Source organism: Petromyzon marinus, unplaced genomic scaffold, assembly GCF_048934315.1.
Source record: "Petromyzon marinus isolate PM22_M1 ecotype Great Lakes invasive population unplaced genomic scaffold, UKy_Petmar_22M1.pri1.0 PM_G_Scaffold_19, whole genome shotgun sequence".
Classification (NCBI taxonomy): Eukaryota; Metazoa; Chordata; class Hyperoartia; order Petromyzontiformes; family Petromyzontidae; genus Petromyzon; species Petromyzon marinus.
The window spans coordinates 2,804,432-2,827,188 of NW_027422750.1; the positions used below are offsets into that span (position 1 = coordinate 2,804,432).

Here is a 22,757-nt window from a genome sequence, read left to right on the forward strand (position 1 = left end):
ACGTCCGTGGCGGTGACGGCCTCGCGCTGTCTGGGCAAGAAACCTTTAGCGAGCACCTGTAGAGGCCATACACATATACGTTTGCGCACACAAAACGTTATAAAAGTATGCATTTATACAATGAATATCACACCTAGTCAAGCGCACATATATAAATATTAAAATGGTTTAGGCCTTAGATATTTCACGTGTATTCCTTTGGAAGCAGGCATACTTTTTAATAGCGTGCATTGAAGGCACCTTGTGGTTATTCTTTTACAGTTCTGTGCGACGAGAAGAAGTGTTCAGCTGGCTGCAGCCACACTGGCTAAAGATGCTAAATTCATGATTGATTTCCAGCACAGGCAGAGGTAGGCGTGGGAATTGGGCTCTAGACATATTCGTGTTTCGCAAATGTTCTGTGATTAAGATATTGGTGTAAAAGTAACGGTCAAGGTGCCGTCCTCAAGTTCCTTGTTCGAGCCACTGCTGGTGTTAACCTCCGCTTGAGAGAAAAAATATGTTGAATGACTCCAATATCCACGATGATGTTGGTCGCGAAAGCCTACGTGTTAAACTGACTTCATAATTTATTTTGCAATATGAAATACGTACCGAGGCCCTTCGCTCTTATTTGCCTTAGGCCCCTCATAAGTTTAATCTGGGCCTGATCATAATGCATCTAAGGCCCAGGGAACAAGGTGATCAAGGGGAGATTGACACATGTGATTGTGAAAATTCCATACTTACACTATGGCACCAAGTCCGTCCGTAGTAATATATCACTTGAGAGAGAGATGAGCGTGCAGACACATCATCATCAGCCATGATCAATCCACTGCTGGATGAAAAGCCAACTGATATTTTTTGTTCAGTGTGCTGTGAAGATGGAGTAAGCTCAAAAGTTTGTGCCGTGGAATAAAAATGCTGAGAAGCACTACTCTAGAGGGATATTGGTCTACTCTTTCACATTGACCAGACGTGTTGGAAGAGGCAGGCGTACCCACACTTTACCCCACTACGTGCGACCTACCAATTTATGTATTTATACACTGCTCGGTGGACAGGGGCAGTGTGGGGGGGGGGGGGGGGGGGGTTTAAAAGATCGCGCTCGAAGGTGGAATTGATTACAAGTCTAGCGTGCTCACCACTATACCATATATACTGGTCATTTATTGTAATTTCAGACTGCAGAAGCATGCTTCTTGCCTAAAGGATATCAAGTTGAGAGGTAAGCTTGTAAAGCCCTCACTGTTTTAACGATGATTTAAAATAATTGCATCAAAATATCAAATTCACATTCGCGTAATTTGTTTTATTATTGTTGTAGATTTGCTGATGAAAGGAATTGCATACCATCATGCAGGGATGGAAACGTCTGATAGAAGAAACATTGAAGATGCTTTCTTGCAAGGAGAACTGCCAGTACTGTGTACGTAAAATATGAGCATATTATTTGTTCATGGAGAGATTGTAAATTGATATATGTGTCCATGCATCAGGTTTGCATGTGGCTTTGTGAAATTAGTAGGGGCTGTTATGTGTGCATATTTCAAGATTACAAACCCATACTGATATCTAACAGAGTATCCTTGCCTGTAAGCATCTGGCAGTTCACCATCAATGGTTCAAGCAAACCTGACTGGTGCTGAGACACTGAACGTTGAAACTGATCCAGAGTTCTGCTTGTGTGTTGCACCAATGCCGCTGAAATTGTGGTTACTAACAGCTGCCTTGTGACCAACCGCATGTGATACATTTGCTGCCAGATACATGATGACAGTAATTTGTAGAGTTCAATATTTTTATGATGACTTATTAACTTCACCGAGTTACTTACGCTATGTTTTGCGCATTGGGGCGGCAGCGCGCTTGACGATCGTTACAGAGGTTACACAGGTTCGCATTTGGAATGTGGCAATCCATTATGGTTAATACTGCAAGCGTATGAATCATAGCATACTTTGTGCCGTCTGCTTAAGAGTGGACATTAATTATCCCGTGGCATGATTTGAAGAGAGTAGGCTGTTGTGTGCTGGTGTCGAGGTCCAGATTTGAAAATGTTCCCACAAAATATCCAATCAGGAAGCATATAGCAATATGGCTGTCGCCTGATGAAGCTAGTTGTAATTACTGGTGAAACGTCGTACTCAGTTTGTAAATGCTGTGGCTTGGCTCTCCAACACACAACCGGTGTGCTGTACTAGTACACTACACTATACACTACATTATACACTACACTACTATACACTACACTATACACTACATTATACACTACACTACTATACACTACACTACATTATACACTACTATACACTACACTACACACTACACTACACGTTACACTAGTGCTGTACTAGTGACGAATTGGTCACGTTCTGTTTACGTGACAACCCTTACGAGTTGGCTGTGGTGGGTGGTGGCGGGTTTTAACGACACATTTATATATATCTAACCCAAAAACGTATATTATGGAGCATATAGCAACATTGCCCCTACTGCGAAACTTCTGCAGAATATGTGCACACACAGCGCTTTTTTTCGTGATTGCCTTGTGATAAAAGAATGGTGCAAATACCGAATGTTTTTATTTGATTTGTCTGCAGTCTCTACAAGTACACTGGCTATGGGTGTAAACCTTCCTGCACACCTGGTCATCGTCAAATCTACCATGCACTACACTGGGGGAGGCATGGTGCAGGAATATGGGGAAACAGATATTCTACAGATGATTGGCAGGGCAGGAAGACCACAGGTAGATGCACATATTCTGACTATATTGGTTCATACATCCTTACTTTTCGGAACTAAATATCCGTTTTCAAAACTTAAATGCATTGTGCACAAATGTATTCTAGTTTATTGGATCCCATCTCTTGAAACCCATCATGTGGACAATATAGCATCTATTTTGAAGAGGTAAAGATTTCTTGCTTATTTGTGCATTGATGTTGGTGCCCATCTACTATATACAGCCCTAAGCCAGGGGTGGACCTCCTTAATTCCAATGGAATGGGAGAGTCTTTCCAAAGGACAACCAATGTTGACTTTTTCACAAAGTGATATTTATTTTATCGACCAAAAGAGGGATGATGGGCTGAGTCGACCTCTAACCGTGAGTTGAACTCACAACCTTCCCATTGCAAGATGGCCGCTCTACCTCTGAGCCACCTGGCTGCTGCTGTTGCTGCAGAGGTAGAGCGGCCTTCCGATTGCAAGATGGCCGCTCACAACCTTCCCATTGCAAGATGGCCGCTCTACCTCTGAGCCACCTGGCTGCTGCTGCTGCAGGATGAAGTGAACTGTTGCACTATTCTTGCTCAATTATGAATGTGTCATAGCATGTTCACCATTTGTTAAAACATATACATGTGCTTTTATTTAGCAAAATAGCAAAGCGTCAATTCCAATAGGCTAACAAGCACAAGTAATAGATCATAGACGCGTGTCGCCATGCTGGAAGTGGGGAGCGGTAGTGTAGTGGTGAGCGCGCTGCGTTATAAAGCCCGAGTGACGATTATCTTAATCGGACCTGGTGCTGGCCACCCACCCCCTCGTGTGCCGTGCTTGCCTTCATAGGTGTTCGCTAACGGCACTCGCCCCAACAGCCAGTTAAGGCTCTACGGGGGATCTTTGTATTTTGTAGTAGTATATACCTGTGGTAGCAAGGGTTTGTGGATTTTTTTTTATTTAAAGCTTTCGTGACTGCAGTAATTCATATTCTTAGCTCTTTTGGTAAAGTCACGTTGAAGGGAAACAATATATATTGTTTGTTTGACTTTACCGAAAGGTTTGTGGATTGTGCATATTTGTGTGTCATACCCACTAGAGATGGCAGTACAGAAAGTTGGTTATGAACCCATATGTGTGAACCTGTGTTTCCCCCAGGAAGTTTCGTTTCCTCCCAAACACAAAACATATCCAAATAAATCAGGCAAATATTTCAATGAAGGATCCATCTGCATTTCCTGAGACTCATTAAAGATTTTCCTGCATTTAGCTCATTATTAGTATGGCTATTTATCTATTTTTATGTGAAGTAACATACGTGATATCGTTTACAGTTTGATGTTTCAGCCACTGCGGTGATATTGACAAGAAATGAATTGAAAGAAAAATATGAACAAATGCTAAGTGGGACCCAGAAACTAGAAAGCAGGTAGGACACTAACGGCTGTTTTGTTATTATATGTATATATTGGGCATGAACATGTACATATTTGTGAACGTTATGTATAAAGTCAGCATCGGCATACACTGCCCGCTGAAGGCCTTCTTAGCCGTAAACATCCTTCACAGTCCAGTGATACAACAATCCACGTGTTCCATTACCTTGGCTACCACTCCATCGTTAGTTTTGAGCACTGGTCATCATTCCTACTCGTGACATGTCCTGCCCAAGCTTACTTATTTTTCTTCATAGCTTTGATGCCTCTAACGTCATCAAAAACAGACGCTGCTTCTTCTTGTTCATGCTTTCTCCCTCTCTTCCCTCCCCTCTCATTACCCCGATATCTTGGCCCCAGTGACTCCTCCGCCTTAAGTCTTTGATGCATAAAAATGCTGTGACAACACAGAGGTTATGCTTCTCGGCTCCGTGCACTCAACTTCAGCTCATCACCCACAGTAACAGACACAACGTTGGTGGCTTCTGTGACCCTGCTCCGAAGTTTGAGGCCTATTTGAAAAGTGAAAAGTGAAATGTGAAATTCAGAAGTGATTTTTTTCACCTTCAAAGTATTGTCAGCACGACATCATGCTTGTCAAACTATTATGCAGATAATTTGGATAATGCGTCTCTTCTCTCTTGTCGATTATTGCCATGCCATCTTGTTCGGCATGCCTCCTGCAAGAGTTCTCAATAGGCTGAAATTCTAGATTTGAAGCTTTCGTGACTGCAAGGATCCATACTCTTCGGTTCTATTCGGTAAAGTCACGTAGGTAAAAAATAAAACAACAAAAATCACGACGTTTCGGCCACAACACAAGCAGCCTTCATCAGGTGAAGGGATCAGGCTGTCTCGAGGACAGCGCTGAAGTGGAACACAGCCACGCTTAAAGGTCGCGGTCTGAGCGTGGCTGTGTTTCACTTCAGCGCTGTCCTCGAGACAGCCTGATCCCTTCACCTGATGAAGGATGCTTGTGTTGTGGCCGAAACGTCGTGATTTTTTGTTGTTTGATTTTTTACCTACGTGACTTTACCGAATAGAACCAAAGAGTATAATAGGCTGAAATGTTTTCACAACGCAGCTTGCCTGACTTCTGCCTATAACCGCTCCATCCGAATATATCACACATGTTCTGGAATCTCTACTTTGGCTCTTGGTGAATCTCAGAGTCGACTCTGAGATCGTGTTACTGGCCTATAAAGCACCCACCTACCTTTGGGACTTTTTGAATCCCAGTATTCTATCTCACAATCTACATTTCATGGATTCCAGTCCTCTCTGCATCCCAAAGATGAGACAGCACTCCAAGGGCGATTGGGCCTTCTGCTGTGTGGTTCCCCATCTGTGGAATTCCCTCCCCAGCCATATTCGTGATTTTGGGCATTGTCGATGTTATTAAGTCACGATTGAAAACTGACGCCCATACTATTTCTTTGGAACACTAGACCAATTACTTAGTGCAAAGTATTAAATGTTGACATTGTCACATGTAACAGCACGTTGGTTCTTTTGAGGAGAAGTACCACATCAAAATAAACATTTATTTTGTATTATACTATCTTGTTCATGATCTTCACAATTTCACGCTGTAATGAAAACTTTCTCAATTTATTTCAAGATACGTTCAGAATGATGTGTTTTTTTTCCTACATTTTGTGAATTTCCATCAATCAGCTTCCCCTCTGCAACTTTCATGTTCCCATTGCTATAAAGTAGCTACCATGAATTTGTGAACACCTTCGGTCTCCTGCAGTTTGCACATGAATTTAACAGAGCACCTCAATGCGGAGATTGTACTGCACACGATCACAGATGTCAACGTGGCATTGGATTGGATCCGATCCACATTCCTGTACATTCGGGCACTCAAAAACCCAAAGTATTACAGTAAGAAATGCATTTACAATTCAAAATTAAAACGTACAATATTCGCGTGATTATACTATCGCAATGTGTGCGATAGTATAATCACTAGGTTACAATGATGCATATAAAAGGAATAACAATAAACATGAGTAGGTGTATTGGAAAAGGTTGAGTTACCTATTCGAGCATTTATTTCAGAAAATTATCAAGAACATACATGTGTTCTTGAGTAGTATAGGTATTTTGGAAGGATGTATATACATGCGTGTCCTATTAATTTTCGAATGAAACACAAAATAACGTGATGTACATTATGTAGGTTTGTGTTGAGCGAAGACCCATATCAGACAGAGAGGGCCCTTGCCTGTAAACACCTGGCAGTTCGTTTAACACGTAGGCTTTCGGGACCAATATCATCCATAATAGTTGTTTTAATACTGTATATAAATGTGTTGATAAACCCACCACCACCCTGATGAAGCTAGTTGTAATTACTGGCGAAAAGTCGTACTCAGTTTGTAAATGTTGTGGCTCTGCAACACATCGGTGTGCTGTACTAGTATACTACACTATACACTACATTATATACTACACTATGCACTACACTATACACTACACTACTATACACTACACTATACACTACTATACACTACACTACTATACACTACACTATACACTACACTATACACTACACTATATACTACATTATACACTACACTATACACTACACTATACACTGCACTACTATACACTACTATACACTACACTACTATACACTACACTATACACTACAGTATATACTACTATACACTACACTATACACTACACTACACACTACACTACACACTACACTATACACTACACTATACACTACACTATATACTACTATACACTACACTATACACTACACTATACACTACTATACACTACACTATACACTACACACTAGTGCTGTACTAGTGATGAATTGGCACGTTCTGTTTACGTGGCAACCCTTACTAGTTGACTGTGTCGGGTGGTGGCGGGTTTTAACGACACAACATTTCTATATTTACGCGATCTCACCCAAAAAAACTATATTATGGATCTGGCAGTTCACCTGCATTGGCTCACACAATCCTGACTTGACACTGAATTGCAAAACCGGTCCACAGTTTTGCTTGTGTTGAACCAATGCACTAAAACATTGTGTGAAACCATCTTTGGGTATTTTGAGCCATTATGCCTTTGCATAGATCAGCTATTGTAATATAAAACAGTAATTTTAGCTGTAATTACATTTCACGTTTGGGGCTTTCAAAAATATTATGAGCTGACTGGAGGAAATAACACGTTTGAATGTTCTTAAGTACAAAGGACACAATTACGGTATATTTGTAAGGAGTGAATATTAAACATTCTGACAATTTAGAGTTTGTTCATTGACATCAAGTGTTTACGTAGTTATGACTTTGACTATGACAAGATATTCAACTGTTAAAGCCATTTTAAGTACATCTCAAGCGATGCATAAAAAGGCAGCATACTGAAAAATAAATGTACTCTGTACGAATCACTGATACAGAATTTGCCGCTGGTCTGAACAAAGAGGACATTGAGAAGCAACTTCTGCAAGGTATAGTGATATTAACATAATCTAACATCAAACTGTAATTTTACTGGAATAATAGTAGACAATTTGAAACTGAGAGAAATACAACTGTTTGCTTGTGTTTTTCGTACGTTACTGTCTTCAGCCACCACGCGACAGGTCAAGACACTTCTGTCTTTGATTCTTCCCCCTGGTACTGATGCTTTCCAGTCCTTGTGAATTCCCTCCCACGGTCTCACTTCTCAAGCTCTTACAACCTTGCTCAATTCAAGAAACCTGTCTACTTGTTAGAAGATGAAACACTGAGAATAAAACCCATTTACGCAGCCTCTGAAAGAGCCAGTTGGTCAATTCAAGTTGCTCCTTGTGTTTCCACTACAAGCAGCATGATTTTCAATGATTTAAAATTGAGACAAATTGAACGTTGATTTGAAGCTTTCGTGACTGCAGGAATCCAGACTCAGTAGACAAAATAAAATAAAACAAAACATCATAAATATCACGACGTTTCGATCGCAACACAACAAGCGGTCGTCCTCGGGCGTAAAAAATAATAATTCAGCAGTGTGAACAGCTGAACCAGCGAGAGAGCTTTCGTGACTCAGGAAGGCTACTTGTGTTGTGGCCGAAACGTCGCAAGAATTTTATTGTATTGTGTTTTATTTTTGTTATTGTATTTCCATTCTACGTGGTGACTTTGCCGAAAGAACCAATCAGATGAGCTCTCTCGCAGCTCTCTCGCTGGTTCAGCTGTTTCACTGATGGAGGATTTTTTTCCACCTGAGGGCGACCGCTTGTTGTGTTGCGATCGAAACTTCGTGATTTATTATTTGTCAGTTTAATTAAATTTTTCTGCCTACGTGACTTCACCGAAAGAACCAATGAGTATGAGACGCATTGATTTTTCTTTAATTGTATTGATTTAACGATCGTTATGTCAAAATAATTAAGCTGACAATATGCCTTCTTCCCATAGCTGTCTCTCCGCATAAAAAGTAGAATCATTGTTTTTTAACATATCCAATCAGCCACACGGCCTTCTGGGAGTGAATATTTTCAGCAGCAACAAACAATCTGGACCGGTTTCGACATTCAATGTATAAGCAGTCAGGCTTGTTTGAAGCAATACTCGTGACCTGCCAGACATGAATAGGCAATGATCTACTCTGTTAGCTATGAATGTTTCAAGCAGATTTTAGATTTTAGTGGAGAGACAAATATGGGAAGGCATAATACCTGCTTAGTTAATTTGTTGTCTTGTCCACAACGACGTTCATGTTTCTTTTGCATTATTTATTTCAGAACTATGCTTAGAGAGTTTGAACTCGCTGGCAGCTTACAAGCTAATTTGTATGCAGAATGGGGATATTAAGCCAACAGGTAAATAATCCTTCTGCTGAAACAGCATATCATGACGTGTTTGTTCGCTTTATTTGTGACGAAAAAACATAATGTCATTTCGCATTTTCATGTTGTGTATAGCGTCCAGTCGTCAATGCAAATCGGCATTTCAGAACGTGCTGTAGAATTTGTCACGTGCGCAGGTTCCTAACGGAGGCACGGTGTGGGGGGGGACCCCCAGACAAGAATGGGGGCAGTGAGAACCTTCGCCAACTATTGCCCGAGCCTTGGAGCTGCTTATTTTGGAATGTGTCGCCAACTCCATTAATTGATGAGTGTCTGTGCATGGAAAAACCCCCACCTGTGCAAGGGGTGGTAACTCAATATCCGTGCGTACGGATATAATGAATTTGCTCTCCCGCCATACCCCTGGCAAGCCGAGAATATGGCGATCTTGGCAACCTTGGGAAGGGAGTTTTACCAATTTGTGTTTGATCCAACAACCCTGCATTACAGGCACGATGTATAGCCGCCACCAGCACCCTGGCATTTAATAACAGTTTATTTTAACATATCATGGGACCTCCTTTGCCTTTGCTTTCATGTGTTTTGCTATTTTAACAAAAAATGGTTTGATATTGTCCAGATGTTGGTAGATTGATGGCTTACTACTACGTGGCATTTGATACCATCAAGCTGTTTGGCACAATACAGGGCTCGGAAGCCGTGCAAGACCTGGTAAGTGAGGTCACAGGGTTGGTTTCTCATTGTTCCACATCACCATCAACTTACGTTAACAAGGCTTGCTGCGGCAATGTCCCCTTACTTAGCAGACGGTCGAGACCCCTGAAAGGGTTCGTGACAACGCATTACAGGTGGTGACTGTAATGATGTTAACAGACAAGGATATGTGTGTTTATGTGACACATAGCAAACAACCACAACGACTCACAGCAGCGGATTTGACAAGCGGCTGTAAATTATCATTTTGGATGTTTGACAATAGGCCGTGAATTATTTTGTAAGAAACAAATTAATAAGCGGACTTACAATTGTGCAGATAATTGAGCAGTTTTTAGCCATGTTTGGCGATCATCATTGTTTGTATCTATACAGTGCACCTTATTGGAGTAAGGATACCGTCTCATTTTAGTTTTACTTACAAAGACAGACTTTTAGTTTATTACTGCAAAAATCGTTGCTGACAATTCTATCAATCGGTGTGCATCTGGCACAAGGTTCAACTAACACCTACGTTTTAAGACATAATCAATGCATTGTACAGCGGCATTCAGAACCAAGTCAAAGTGATTTCCTGCCCAAATGAGCACTGAGGTTATCCATCTACCGTTGACAGCCCTGAGACTATCGTGGAGAATCCACAATCCTATGACAGGGGTCTCTCTGCAGCGCAACCACCGTTGACTTACTAACAGAGTGCTGCTCATGTTATCAAACTCGGAGGGAAGGTGGGTTGAGTCAACTCACCAGCAGTATTTGAACTTGGAGCCTGCCGTCTGTGAGCCACTCACTTACACTAGTTGAGCCACCAGGTTATAACTCCCGCGTGTATTTTACAAGAGAGTATTTTTGCGATTAGCAATTAGCTGAATTGATACATTTTGCTCCTGATCTCTTTGAACACATTTTCGGTTTAGGACACCTTGTATTGTAAACGTTTTGGAGGTTTGTAATTGCCGTTAAATACCGATTTGTTCCCGTAATGGATGTGGGTTTAGTGTCAGGGCAGATTTGGGAGCTCACCGTGTGTCTATTGTGCAGCAGCTGCGGGATTCTGACGGAGGGTGGAATTCTTTTTAATTCTGTGTAGTAGTAGCATCAATGATTTTGGCCATGATGATGACATCTTGATCTTTGACCTTCTTTACAGGTGACTCTTATCTCAAGCTGTCGAGAGTATAAAGACATCACGCTCCGCGTTAATGAGAAGAAAACCCTGAACACATTGAACTTGGCCAAAAAGCACACGATACGGTAACAATCAGTGACACGTCACCAAATAACCATTAGCATCGTCGTAAAGAATGGAAGAAAAAAATAATAAGCGTACAATATGCCTCCTTCACATATCTGTCCATCCACATAAAATAATCTATATATTTTACACATCCTATCAACCACGTGGAATTATGGGAGTGCATCATTTCAGCAGACTTGGTATCACACAACCAAACTCTGGACTGGTTTTGACATTCCGTGTCTCATCAGCAGTCACTTTTGTTTAAACCAATGTAGGTGAATTGCCATATGTAAATATACAATTATGCATACTGTGTATTGGTAAAGTTACATTACAATTAATTGCAATTTTACATGGTATATTTGGCCAGTTTGAAGAATGTTAGGTATTTTTTTTAAGATCCTGTGTTAATGTCATTACATTATTTGGAATAAAAATCCAGAACCTACACTGGAATAATCTTGAAAGTTTCATATCAAATTTTTTATCGGTCTAAAATTTTAATTCTAATTATTTAATTTAAAAGGTTTCTCGGATAGTGAAACATCAAGTGTGAAAACATTTACATATTTGAGACAATAGTAGTTGTGAATGTATTACGTATTTAAAAATATTGTATGGATAAACGAATGGGGTTTAAGTCTGTATTAGCACATTTTAAGTGTATATTGTATATTCAGTGTGTATTAGTTATTTGGACAAACCATTATGAGTGAATCTGAATGCTTCTGTCATTTCAGATTTCCAATATCCGGTAAAATAAAAACCAGTGAAATGAAAATAAACTGGTAAGTACAGCTATGATTTCAATGCTCCTGTTAAGATGACACATACGTACATTTGGAGTTGGTTATGAACTTTCTTTATAGTTAGCAACGCAACTTCGTGTTTAGGGTTTTAATATTCTACACATTTGCAGATTATTATCCATTTGATATCACCATACAGATGACACTCATTTTAACACTCGAAACTGCATCTATATTGCAAAAACAGTTTGTTCAAGTGGATAATTAAGCTTTTGCTACACAATTGAAATGATTTTGATTTAAAGCTTTCGTGACTGCAGTAATTCATATTTTTAGCTCTTTCGGTAAAGTCACGTTGAAGGGAAACAATAAAATATATATAAACAATACAAATTCTCACGACGTTTCGACCATAACACAAACGGTCGTCATCAGGTGTGTAGGTTTGTATTGACACTCATTTACAAACCGACACACCTAATGACGACCGTTTGTGTTATGGTCGAAACGTCGTGAGAATGTTTATTGTTTTATATGTATTTTATTGTTTTATTGTTCCCCTTCAACGTGACTTTACCGAAAGAGCTAAGAATATAAAACATTGTTTTATATATATTATTTTATTGTTTCCCTTCAACGTGACTTTACCGAAAGAGCTAAGAATATAAAACAATGCTTTATATATTATTATTATTTAATTGTTCCCCTTCAACGTGACTTTACCGAAAGAGCTAAGATTATAAAACATTGTTTTATATATATTATTATTTTATTGTTCCCCTTCAACGTGACTTTACCGAAAGAGCTAAGAATATAAAACATTGTTTTATATATATTATTATTATTTTATTGTTCCCCTTCAACGTGACTTTACCGAAAGAGCTAAGAATATAAAACATTGTTTTATATATATTATTATTATTATTTTATTGTTTCCCTTCAACGTGACTTTACCAAAAGAGCTAAGAATATAATTGAAATGACGCGTTGTTTGTAGTCTCATTCAAGCTCAGCTGGGATGTGTACTGGTGCAAGATTTTGCATTGATGCAGGACACTGCCAAAATCTTCAGGACTGGAATCCGTCTTACAAAATGTAAGTTTAAACTGCACTATTTAAACGAATGTACATTGTTTCTGAAGTTAACGTTTAAATGCATGACAGTATTTACATCCGTTATATCTCCGTTTTGTGGTTGTAGGTCTTGCCGAATTTTTGCAGCAAAAGGATAAGCAGAATAATTTCCAGGCCGTGCTGAATGCTGTCCACCTCGCTAAATGTTTTCATGCAAAGCTTTGGGAAAATTCACCTTCCGTTTTGAAACAACTTGAAAAAATCGGTAATTATAATCTCTTTCAGGTATAAGAGCAACACATACAAATTATTTACAACCACGCATTCTTTTCAGAAGACCCTTCAATTAAACATTACTTAACCTCAGTGTTTCTGCTGTAGGCTTCTCAATGTCCAGCGCACTGGTCAACGCTGGATTGACATCTTTTGAGAAAATTGCAAACACTCATGGACGGGAAATTGAGTTGGTGAGATAATGGGTGTAGTGTTAATCTCCACAACATGTACCTATGTTTGTGCCGGTGTTTAGCGCACTTCCCAGTACAATTATACGGTAGCTACACCGTAAATGACATTGGCCCAGTGGCAGCGCTTGTTCCAGAAGCTCGCAGTTCGAATCTGGCAGACCGCTCTGGTTAATTATACTGCGGATTTATTCACCGTAAAATGCTCGACGCCATCTTCTTCAAAATGGACGTCACAGACCCCCATGATGTCATGCCAAGAAGACCGTTGTGTACCGGCGTGATTGTCCAAATTAGCAAAATGTAAAAAGTAACTTGCAAATTGCTCAATTGGGAAACACATTACAATCGTCACCCTTCCTTAATAATAGGAACACCCGCGAATGATGAGCGTATTTCTTGTTTGTAAACAACATTGCAACAAAACCGAATGACGTTTTGCTGGCGGTGCATTCCTCCGTTGTGCAGATAGTGAACAGACACCCTCCGTTTGGGAACCAGATCAAAGAAGCCGTGCAGCATCTGCCCAAGTACCAAGTCAGAGTGGAGCAGGTGCATGAGACGGAACCCCGACTCCAATCAAAGATTTCACATTGCTAAAAACAACTAATGCACATACTCTTTGGTTCTATTCGGTAAAGTCACGTAGGTAAAAAATAAAACAACAAAAATCACGACGTTTCGGCAACAATACAAGCGGCCTTTTTTTTCTTCACCTGATGAAGGACGCTTGTGTTGTGGTTGAAACGTTGTGATTTTTGCTGTTTTATTTTTTTACCTACGTGACTTCACCGAATAGAACCAAAAAGTATGGATCCTTGCAGTCACGAAAGCTTCAAATCTAGAAACTAATGCACAGTCACATGGCTCGGGTGAAAATCAATTTCCCTTTAAGTGCGTTGCTACTTTCAACGTACTCAAAGCAGCAGGCTTTCAAAGGCAAACGTCAATTAGGACTTTGCCAAATACCTGTGAAACCATCCATCTATGTGGCTCAATTCCCCCGCATATAGCCCGCATACGCATATAACCCGCAGACGCATGTACCCCGGTTAAACAAAGTGCGCCCACTTGAAACATTGTCGTTTCATTGTGCAAGCAATTCGAATCATTTCAAACATGTTAACGCGTGCAATTTTAGTGCGAGTGGTTTATTCAGCAGTGCTTTAGTCAAAGGTACTGGAAGTGTTGCGCAGTGAAAAAATTAAACGAGTTATGACATGTCACACGTGTAAAATATTTTAGGGATAGCCCGCATCTGCATATACCCCACGGGGTCTTGTTTTGTTTTGTAAAAAGTGGTATAACCCGCGGGTTATATGCGGGAAAATACGGAACTCGAAACAGCATGAGTCTGAAGACAAACATTAATTAGTGTTTTGATAATACTGCACCTGTGAAACTATCCATGTGGCTCAGCAGTGGAGTGAGCGACCCGCCATCGGAATGTTTGCGAGTTCAAGTCGTAGCTGGGAGTTGACTCACTCCATCATCCCTCCGTGGTAGATAAAATAGGCACCGATTTGTGGGGAAGTCAACAGCGATTGTTTGATGGGTTATATAGAGACGCATTGTTTCCACCACTGTCTCAGGGGTTGTAAATGAGAGATGGTCACCACCTCAATGCTCATTTGAGAAAGAAAGAGTACTTGTAATGCCACCCAGTATCTTGGTATAGACGTGGTGACAACAGTGGGGCAAGTGGCCGTTGCTGTCATTTGTTAAATGTTTTTTCACTAGGTTTTAAATGAAGGAATCGACTATTTAACGTTTATCTTCACCTTAGTAATATTCAATTTCAATTAATGGCTTGGTAAGCTTTGCATATCATCAATTCAGAATGACACTGGTTGCTTTTTTTCCAGGGTAACCGGTACTACAAAGGTGTGGCTGAGGTGATAATTACAGTGATACTAAAGAACTGTGCGGACCTACAGTCTCACCGCACAGCTCCAAACAACCACTGCTGCACGCTACTACTGGGCAACGCCGACAACAACCTCGTCCATCGGCAAATCATCACGTGTGCTTAAATTACACATCGCAGTAATTGTGACAAGGCCACGTGTTTTTTTTCTATGTTGAATCGAACAAAATAATCGTTTTGCCTGATAATTAGAGACCCAGACATCGCACCTCCTTGCTTTGACATACCTCAAAGACACCGGTGAACCATCGACCACATCACAACATCAAACAGGCCAACGCGCACGTCTCCTGCAGTGCGATCAGTGGCCATGCAACCCAAACTATGGACCAGACAGTAAACCACTGTGGTCTCTGCTCTCCTTCAACCGAGCAGTATAAAAACGACACAAACTCGCTCCTGAAGCTCTCGTGGTTTATCAGATCTCGACATTGGCATTCAGCCCCTGAACATACAGCAATATAAAGGAATAGAGCATGATAATTAGCATCATATAGAAGTAAATGTAACAAAATAAATAGGCAGACATTATGCCTCCTTCCTATATGTAAACAACATTGTTCCTAAAAACAAATGTAACAACATTTTAAATGCACTTGTTACTGGAATTTTTTTTATAATAATCACCTGTTTTTGATAGGGCCTTTTACTCTGGGGTGTCTATGAGCGCTTGACGCGCAATAAGCGACTTACACCACGTCTCAGAAACATTTAAATGGGCACCCCCAGTGACAACTGTCCCTGTGGACACAAGGAGATTTAGCACCTGGCCTGCAATTGGGCATAAGGTTGCCAGTAGGGGGCGATGGTTGCTGTGTGTAATTCCAATTTAGTAATTTTTTACGTATTTCTGTATTCGTATTTGTCAACGAGTCGAACTGGTCTACTCGTTTTGAATGTCAAAAATCTTTAACGTCAGTGCAACATAGCGCACATATTTAATTATTAAGACACCTGCAGTAATAGTAAGTTGCGGAAACTACATATACAACCGATATGACCTTCACAGAGATTACATGCTGCTGAAAACAGGGAGTTTCATGAAGAAGATTGAAGTTGTTCGGCCGGAAAAGAGTGACGAGCTCAACGTTTACCTCCTCAGCTCTACATATGGTAAGTCTCAGGGTTGCCACCTTGTCCACAGACTACATCAGGACATATTTCTCAGTCAGCCTTGGTCAGGAGTCAGCTTCGGAGCCGCGTTCAGCTTCATACAGACTGCTTCATGACGTAATGTATGTACGTACAGTATTCACAAGTATGGCAGCTGTTGAAATATCAAGTTTTGTACTGAATTCGAAAAAAAGGCTCTTATTGTTATTTTGGTTGCCAACCCCTGGGCAAGGTCTAACGAAACTGTGCAGTGTCCTGGAATAAATTTCAACTCAATACTGGTACCAGGTCTAGGTAAAAAATAAATTACTGGTACCCGAGCACAGATGTCAATTCCCGAACAAGTGCCAATCTTGCACACGTTACACACAAACTTTATTTCATCCATGTAGCCTCTCGTCCAATTTTACTTGTTATTTATCAAAGGTTGCAATACAATGTGGATTCGTATGACATCTAAATGCGACAGCATCTCAAGACACCGTACACAAACAGAAGGCATATTATATTCTTGGTTCTTTCGGTAAAGTCACGTAGAAGGGAAACAATAAAATAATAAAAATATAAAACTATAAAATTATCACGACGTTTCGACTGCAACACAAGCAATCATCATCAGGTGTGAAAACCACAGCAAGATGATGATTGCTTGTGTTGCAGTCGAAACGTCGTGAGAATTTTATTGTTTTATATTTTTATTAATTTATTGTTTCCCTTCTACGTGACTTTACCGAATAGAACCAAGAATATGAATCCCTGCAGTCACGAAAGCTTTAAATCAGAAGGCATATTTTCAAAAAATTATTTTTAGAGAGGCAGTCGGCCATAGGCAGAGGAAAAAGGAAGCTCTTGATGCTGCATTTATACAAGGAGAAAGGCGTCGACAGAACTTATGACTGGGAGGAGGGAGGTCCAGATTATGGGGGCAGCAAACGAGAGTTAGCAACTTCCCAGTGAACCGAGGTTTACAGGGGGAATTTGACAGAAAACCTTGGTTGCTGGAGTGAAGAATATGTGGAGGGGAGTAGAGTGAGATGAGAGGAGAGATTTAGGCATGGGCGAGTCAATGGAGTATCTTTAGGACGGTGAGTGCTATTTTTAAATTGATCTGGGATTACATTGAGAGCCAGTGGAGGGATCTCAGTATTATGGTGATGTTTTGTTTACGGATGTGGACGAGAAGCCTGTCAGGGGCATCTTGCATCATCTGGAGTTTGAGGATGTGAGGAGATGTGAAAGTGTGGATGGCAGCTGGGGTAAGGAAATGGTGGACGTGGAAAATGTGCAGGTGGAGGTATGAGGTTCTCCAGAGTTGACAGTAGAGAGATAACTCGTGCTCAGGATCAATTACAACTGAAAGGTTTCTCACACTCTCTGTGTATGTGGCAGAACAAAAAATGTGGTGAAGATGATTAAAGCTATCGTGGTAAAAATGTGGTTCTAATGCATTTCCCAGTTGGTATGGACATCCATGAGAACTTCACACCATTCTACTCTAGCCCTCGCACCTCTGGGCTCTACGGGAATGGGAGACATCAGCAGGCCCAATCCCTGCATGCTACTACCTGTGAGAAACCAAAGGCGTTTGCCTCAGCAGCGGCACAAGCAGCCGGCAATGGTTTGTGTCGCCTCATTTCTACATGCATTTTATATCAATTGGTTTATTTAGACTCTATGCATTTGATCCCATGGAAGCAATTTAGAATGCAGCATCTTCATATCTACAACACTCATATAATCCTTAAATTGTGCAATTGTTCCCACCAACTCATGCTGTGACAAGTATGTGGCAATATACATAGGGGACGTTAGGTGTGGTGCATTATATTTTGTTGTGGAGTTGACCTGTACATATACAACTTTACTGCAAAGATCATCTCTCTTGTGCTCAAGAGTTCCAAACTGACACAGCGGTGATGGACCCCCCCCCCTCCCCTCTTCCTTGAGACCCCGAAAATTAATATTTTATTCTCAGAGAAAATACATGAACTGTATATATTTTATACGACTTTAGGGATATATATTCTTGGTTCTTTCGGTAAAGTCACGTTGAAGGGAAACAATAAAATGAAAAAAATATATAAAACAATAAAATTCTCACGACGTTTCGACTGCAACACAAAGCAGTCATCACACCTGATGATGGCTGCTTGTGTTGCAGTCGAAACGTCGTAAGAATTGTATTGTTTTATATATTTTTTATTATTTTATTGTTTCCCTTCAACGTGACTTTACCGAAAGAACCAAGAATACGAATCACTGCAGTCACGAAATCTTTAAATCACGACTTTAGGGATCTAATTAAATCTTCAGGACTGTCTCCCCCACCCTCCTTGGAACGTTTTAAGACATGCTTCTGCACACTAGAGTGGCTTACACATCTCGACTCTTCGCTCGACCTACAATATGCTGAAAGTAATGTTCATAAACATTCAGCGTTTGATTGTATTTGTCACGTGATGTGTAATGTGTCATTATAAAACACGTTTACAGTGAAAAAGACTTCTCCACAGAGCTCTCGTTTGTTTCTGAAGGTTACTCTGCTGGCTTGGAAGATTCCAAGAGAAGCTGTCTTCACAACTGTAAAAATAAACAAATGTGTGGACACGAGTGCTGTGAGTACCTTCATCGTGATTCAACGTATTTACAAAGTTATTACTACGAGCAATTGTGATTATTTTGGGTTGGGTATCATATCGTATTTCATCAAACGAAGACCGATACACTTCTGGCCATTCACCAGCGTTGATCCAAGCAAATCTGACATTGCTGATGAGACACTGAATTCCAAAACTGGTGCAGCGTTTTATTGTATTAAACACATTTTGCTGCAATTATGCACTCCCAGAATGGAGGTTTGACAGATGGGATGTATACAATTACTTTAATGTTCATGTGGAGGGACAGACATGGAATGCGTGCTGTGCGCGTATTTATTTTGTTTGCAGGCTGGTAATGGAATGTGTAAAATAATGTGATTTGACACGATTCCATTCAAGACTGCATTATTTTTTGTTATCAAGCTTCTTCTGTCTCATTCGTATGGTCTGCCTCGTAGATTCTGTCTTGTGCGGTCTCATTTTGAACGTTAGCCAAAATGATACATTTGCATATAATTTTCATCAGTCATCGATCATTCTCATGCACAATTGGTTGCACGCATCATAGGCCTGCTAAATAAATAACTCGTATAGTCTTTGTTTTGCCGCTCAAATGAGCATTTGGCGATGCTCATTTCCTGATGACAGCCATAGTCCAGTGGTGCTAATTCTGCATTCCTGTGGTGGGGTGAGTGAATCACAGGAGTTTGATTCTGTTGTCTTCCCCACAATATGATACAAATTTTACTGACCCTGGAGAATGTAGGCTGAGCCAACCCCCCCACTAGGATCTGAACCCGCAAGGCGAAAGCACCTGATGAATGCAGTGTTGTCACTCAGGTCTAAGCGCCTGCGTTGTTGTTTTAACTTGTAGGCAAAGGGAATATGGCCAGGTCAACGCCGCTAACACCCAGCACCCCGAGCGCTGACGTGCGTAGCTTCCTGAGTGAACTAAAAAGCAAGACCGTAAGTGTAACAGGCTTTCCGAGTCACAAAAGGCTCAAGGTATGAGTGAAAATGTCACGGTTAAACATCGCACATTTTGACAGCCCTCATATCTGTCACCGCACCTGTGTTCATACTGTACCTCGTTTTGTTTTGTGTAAATTGGCACGCGCGTAGCAAACACGCATGCAAACATTTAGAACGGACAGAGTGTTGTACAATGAGTACCGCACCCTGTCAACGTACAAATGAATACACAATGCAGTGGTGCACACCGCTCCACTGTGTGGACTGCACTCGAGATGCTGTAAGAGTTGTGCATTGTCTCATGTTGAAGTGGCTCTGGGAGCGAGAGTGCTCTAGGGGAGTCGCACAACCAAAGCTGCCACTGCTCCCCTGTGGCCTGAATTTAAAAATTTAGCTTTAGATGACCGACGTATGAACTTATTTTGTATGTTGATTATAGTGCGCTGCTACTGCTATTGTTAATCCGGCTGTTATGACTTATGCAGCTAGCGAAGGACGCTAGGTTTAGTGATGCGTGTTGTGTGTGTGTGTGTGTGTCGCTATTGTAACCTTTTAATCACATTTGTTGGGAGAACTGTTACGTTGTTTAGGTAGCATTGTTTCAGTAAGTTTTAGAGGGCCTTGGTTTGGCCCGATTTTTTTTATTTAGTATCGATTTATACTTAAATTTGTTTTATCTGTATTGTATTATGATTGTTATTGGGATCAAACATCGAAACGGATTTTTTTTGCACTTTTTGTACGCAGCATGAACGGGGCGGTGCTTTTTCTGTAGGATTTTATTGATTATGTACGTGGTGATGTTTAGATATGTGTACAATTAATTTTAGGTGTAGCTTGTAATTTTATTGTTTGTTGCGGCGGTTGCACCCAAACCAATAGCCGATTGGCTCACAGGGTCAATCCTAATAAATGAAACTGAAACTGAAGTGTGCCCATTGCTGTTTTCTCTCTAGGGATGGTGACGGATTACCACAGCCCTTGTCTGAATGCGTTTCTTTGTAGCCTTTGCTACATTTAAAAAATATAAGCACCCATGTATCAATAAGCACCCATGCTTTGTGAAATATTCTGAGATGCATTTGTATGTATGTATGTTGAGGTTCTTTCACACCGTACAGCGAGGGAAAAAATAGTATTTGATCCCCTGCTGATTTTGTACGTTTGCCCACTGACAAAGAAATGATCAGTCTATAATTTTAATGGTAGGTTTATTTGAACAGTGAGAGATAGAATAACAACAACAAAATCCAGAAAAACGCATGTCAAAAATTTTATAAATTGATTTGCATTTTAATGAGGGAAATAAGTATTTGACCCCTCTGCAAAACATGACTTAGTACTTGGTGGCAAAACCCTTGTTGGCAATCACAGAGGTCAGACGTTTCTTGTAGTTGGCCACCAGGTTTGCCACATCTCAGGAGGGATTTTGTCCCACTCCTCTTGGCAGATCTTCTCCAAGTCATTAAGGTTTCGAGGCTGACGTTTGTCAACTCGAACCTTCAGCTCCCTCCACAGATTTTCTATGGGATTAAGGTCTGGAGACTGGCTAGGCCACTCTAGGACCTTAATGTGCTTCTTCTTGAGCCACTCCTTTGTTGCCTTGGCCGTGTGTTTTGGGTCATTGTCATGCTGGAATACCCATCAACGACCCATTTTCAATGCCCTGGCTGAGGGAAGGAGGTTCTCACCCAAGATTTGACGGTACATGGCCCCGTCCATCGTCCCTTTGATGCGGTGAAGTTGTCCGGTCCCCTTATCAGAAAAACACCCCCAAAGAATAATGTTTCCACCTCCATGTTTGACGGTGGGGATGGTGTTCTTGGGGTCATAGGCAGCATTCCACCTCCAAACACGGCGAGTTGAGTTGATGCCAAAGAGCTCCATTTTGGTCTCATCTGACCACAACACTTTCACCCAGTTGTCCTCTGAATCATTCAGATGTTCATTGGCAAACTTCAGACGGGCATGTATATGTGCTTTCTTGAGCAGGGGGACCTTGCGGGCGCTGCAGGATTTCAGTCCTTCATGGCGTAGTGTGTTACCAAGTGTTTTTTTGGTGACTATGGTCCCAGCTGCCTTGAGATCATTGACAAGATCCTCCCGTGTAGTTCTGGGCTGACCCCTCCCGTTCTCATGATCATTGCAACTCCACGAGGTGAGATCTTGCATGGAGCCCCAGGCCGAGGGAGATTGACAGTTCTTTTGTGTTTCTTCCATTTGCGAATAATCGCACCAACTGTTGTCACCTTCTCACCAAGCTGCTTGGCAATGGTCTTGTAGCCCATTCCAGCCTTGTGTAGGTCTACAATCTTGTCCCTGACATCCTTGGAGAGCTCTTTGGTCTTGGCCATGGTGGAGAGTTTGGAATCTGATTGATTGATTGCTTCTGTGGACAGGTGTCTTTTATACAGGTAACAAGCTGAGATTAGGAGCACTCCCTTTAAGAGTGTGCTCCTAATCTCAGCTCGTTACCTGTATTAAAGACACCTGGGAGCCAGAAATCTTTCTGACTGAGAGGGGGTCAAATACTTATTTCCCTCATTAAAATGCAAATCAATTTATAACATTTTTGACATGCGTTTTTCTGGATTTTCTTGTTATTCTTTCTCTCACTGTTCAAGCAAACCTACCATTAAAATTATCGACTGATCATTTCTTTGTTAGTGGGCAAACGTACAAAATCAGCAGGGGATCAAATACTTTTTCCCCTCACTGTACGTAGCCAACCGTGCCATATCGGAGGTGCAGGGGAAGGACAACAAACTAAACACGAAAATCAGTTTAAAAAATAATTAGTTTTCAATTTAGATTTAAAAGTGCATCAGGATTAAACGTGGCATTATTGACTTGATTTCATTAGTAACAGGCCATTGTTATAATAATTGTCATGTTATACAAAACAAAACGTTTCAGATTGTATTTGCGTTC

General features: G+C 40.8%; 1 protein-coding gene across 1 annotated transcript in view; it reads left to right on the forward strand.

Annotated features, from left to right (window-relative positions):
- Window positions 1-22,757, forward strand: part of LOC142912138 (putative ATP-dependent DNA helicase HFM1) — a 33,142-nt gene that overhangs the window by 9,585 nt on the left and 800 nt on the right. Inside the window, exons 10-29 of the mRNA XM_076060456.1 lie at window positions 262-350; window positions 1,167-1,210; window positions 1,310-1,411; window positions 2,586-2,734; window positions 4,044-4,138; window positions 5,902-6,035; window positions 7,579-7,629; window positions 8,908-8,985; window positions 9,593-9,684; window positions 10,838-10,941; window positions 11,668-11,715; window positions 12,674-12,771; window positions 12,878-13,015; window positions 13,132-13,217; window positions 13,683-13,766; window positions 15,080-15,237; window positions 16,151-16,254; window positions 17,711-17,872; window positions 18,789-18,869; window positions 19,729-19,859. Coding sequence (XP_075916571.1) covers window positions 262-350; window positions 1,167-1,210; window positions 1,310-1,411; window positions 2,586-2,734; window positions 4,044-4,138; window positions 5,902-6,035; window positions 7,579-7,629; window positions 8,908-8,985; window positions 9,593-9,684; window positions 10,838-10,941; window positions 11,668-11,715; window positions 12,674-12,771; window positions 12,878-13,015; window positions 13,132-13,217; window positions 13,683-13,766; window positions 15,080-15,237; window positions 16,151-16,254; window positions 17,711-17,872; window positions 18,789-18,869; window positions 19,729-19,859 — 2,028 coding nt within the window. The remainder of the gene's footprint in view (window positions 1-261; window positions 351-1,166; window positions 1,211-1,309; window positions 1,412-2,585; window positions 2,735-4,043; window positions 4,139-5,901; window positions 6,036-7,578; window positions 7,630-8,907; window positions 8,986-9,592; window positions 9,685-10,837; window positions 10,942-11,667; window positions 11,716-12,673; window positions 12,772-12,877; window positions 13,016-13,131; window positions 13,218-13,682; window positions 13,767-15,079; window positions 15,238-16,150; window positions 16,255-17,710; window positions 17,873-18,788; window positions 18,870-19,728; window positions 19,860-22,757) is intronic.